General features: G+C 37.2%; 1 protein-coding gene across 1 annotated transcript in view; it reads left to right on the forward strand.

The window, feature by feature from the left end:
* The window catches only part of LOC119589164 (DNA topoisomerase 2-like), a gene marked incomplete in the record, with an annotated part of 20,493 nt that overhangs the window by 5,654 nt on the left and 13,780 nt on the right, over positions 1 to 1,059 (forward strand). Inside the window, 2 exon segments of the mRNA XM_037937751.1 lie at positions 88 to 331; positions 589 to 741. Of these exon segments, the coding sequence (XP_037793679.1) occupies positions 88 to 331; positions 589 to 741 (397 nt within the window).

Raw genomic sequence — 1,059 nt, forward strand, 5'->3', positions numbered from 1 at the left:
CCCCTTATTCTGCATTATTTATCATATATACATTTTAAGAAGTCATCTTGCAGCTTTAACTAATAGAACAATAATGTATTCTTTCAGATTAAGAACCACATGTGGATCTTTGTAAATTGTTTGATTGTGAACCCCACCTTCGACTCCCAGACAAAAGAGAACATGACTCTCCAAGCCAAAAGTTTTGGTTCCAAATGTAGTTTGTCAGACAAATTCATAAACAATGTAATGAAGTGCGGCATTGTTGAGGCAGTCATGACATGGGCAAGATTTAAGCAGCAGGCACAGCTACAGTCCAAATGTGCCAACAGGAAGCAAAACAAACTGAAAGGTGAAATAGGATATGTTGAAATATACATTTTGTTTATATTGCTTACACATGGATATTGGTATTAGAATGTTTTGCTATACCTCCATGTACTGTTGTTTTCAGTCTAAAGTTAAGCCTCCCTAACCCCATGAAAGTGACTGTGGCTCTGGGTTATGCAAGTTAGCACAACTTTTACAGTGTGGTAATGTTAATGCAGGAGGAAGTTGCTTGAGTGGATGATATCCCAGAATTTTGTTATATATTCTTTATCTTCACAGGTATTCCCAAACTAGAGGATGCTAATGATGCTGGAACAAAATTCTCATCTGACTGCACTCTCATCCTCACTGAGGGAGACTCAGCTAAAGCCTTAGCTGTTGCTGGACTTGGTGTGGTTGGACGAGACAGATACGGGGTTTTCCCACTCAGAGGTGAGGTAGCTTTATTAGTATGATCTGTACTTTGCTAAATAATTTTTCCTTTACACAGAAATGGGTTTATTCCTTTTAAATGAGGATGGTTGAAATGGTTAACCTCACGTGCATGTATTTATATACATATGATCCTTAGAAATTATAATCGCCTATTGATCAGCACCCCCTCCCCCCCCTGTTTGGAGTATGGTAAAGATTCAACAGCTTTGGTAATTCTCGCACATCATTTATTTTGCACATGTATTTCTATTATTCTCAAAATTGGGCTGTGTTATTCATGCTATTATTATATGAATACAATAATTTTGTACTGAT

This window comes from Penaeus monodon, chromosome 25 (assembly GCF_015228065.2).
Source record: "Penaeus monodon isolate SGIC_2016 chromosome 25, NSTDA_Pmon_1, whole genome shotgun sequence".
Classification (NCBI taxonomy): domain Eukaryota; kingdom Metazoa; phylum Arthropoda; class Malacostraca; order Decapoda; family Penaeidae; genus Penaeus; species Penaeus monodon.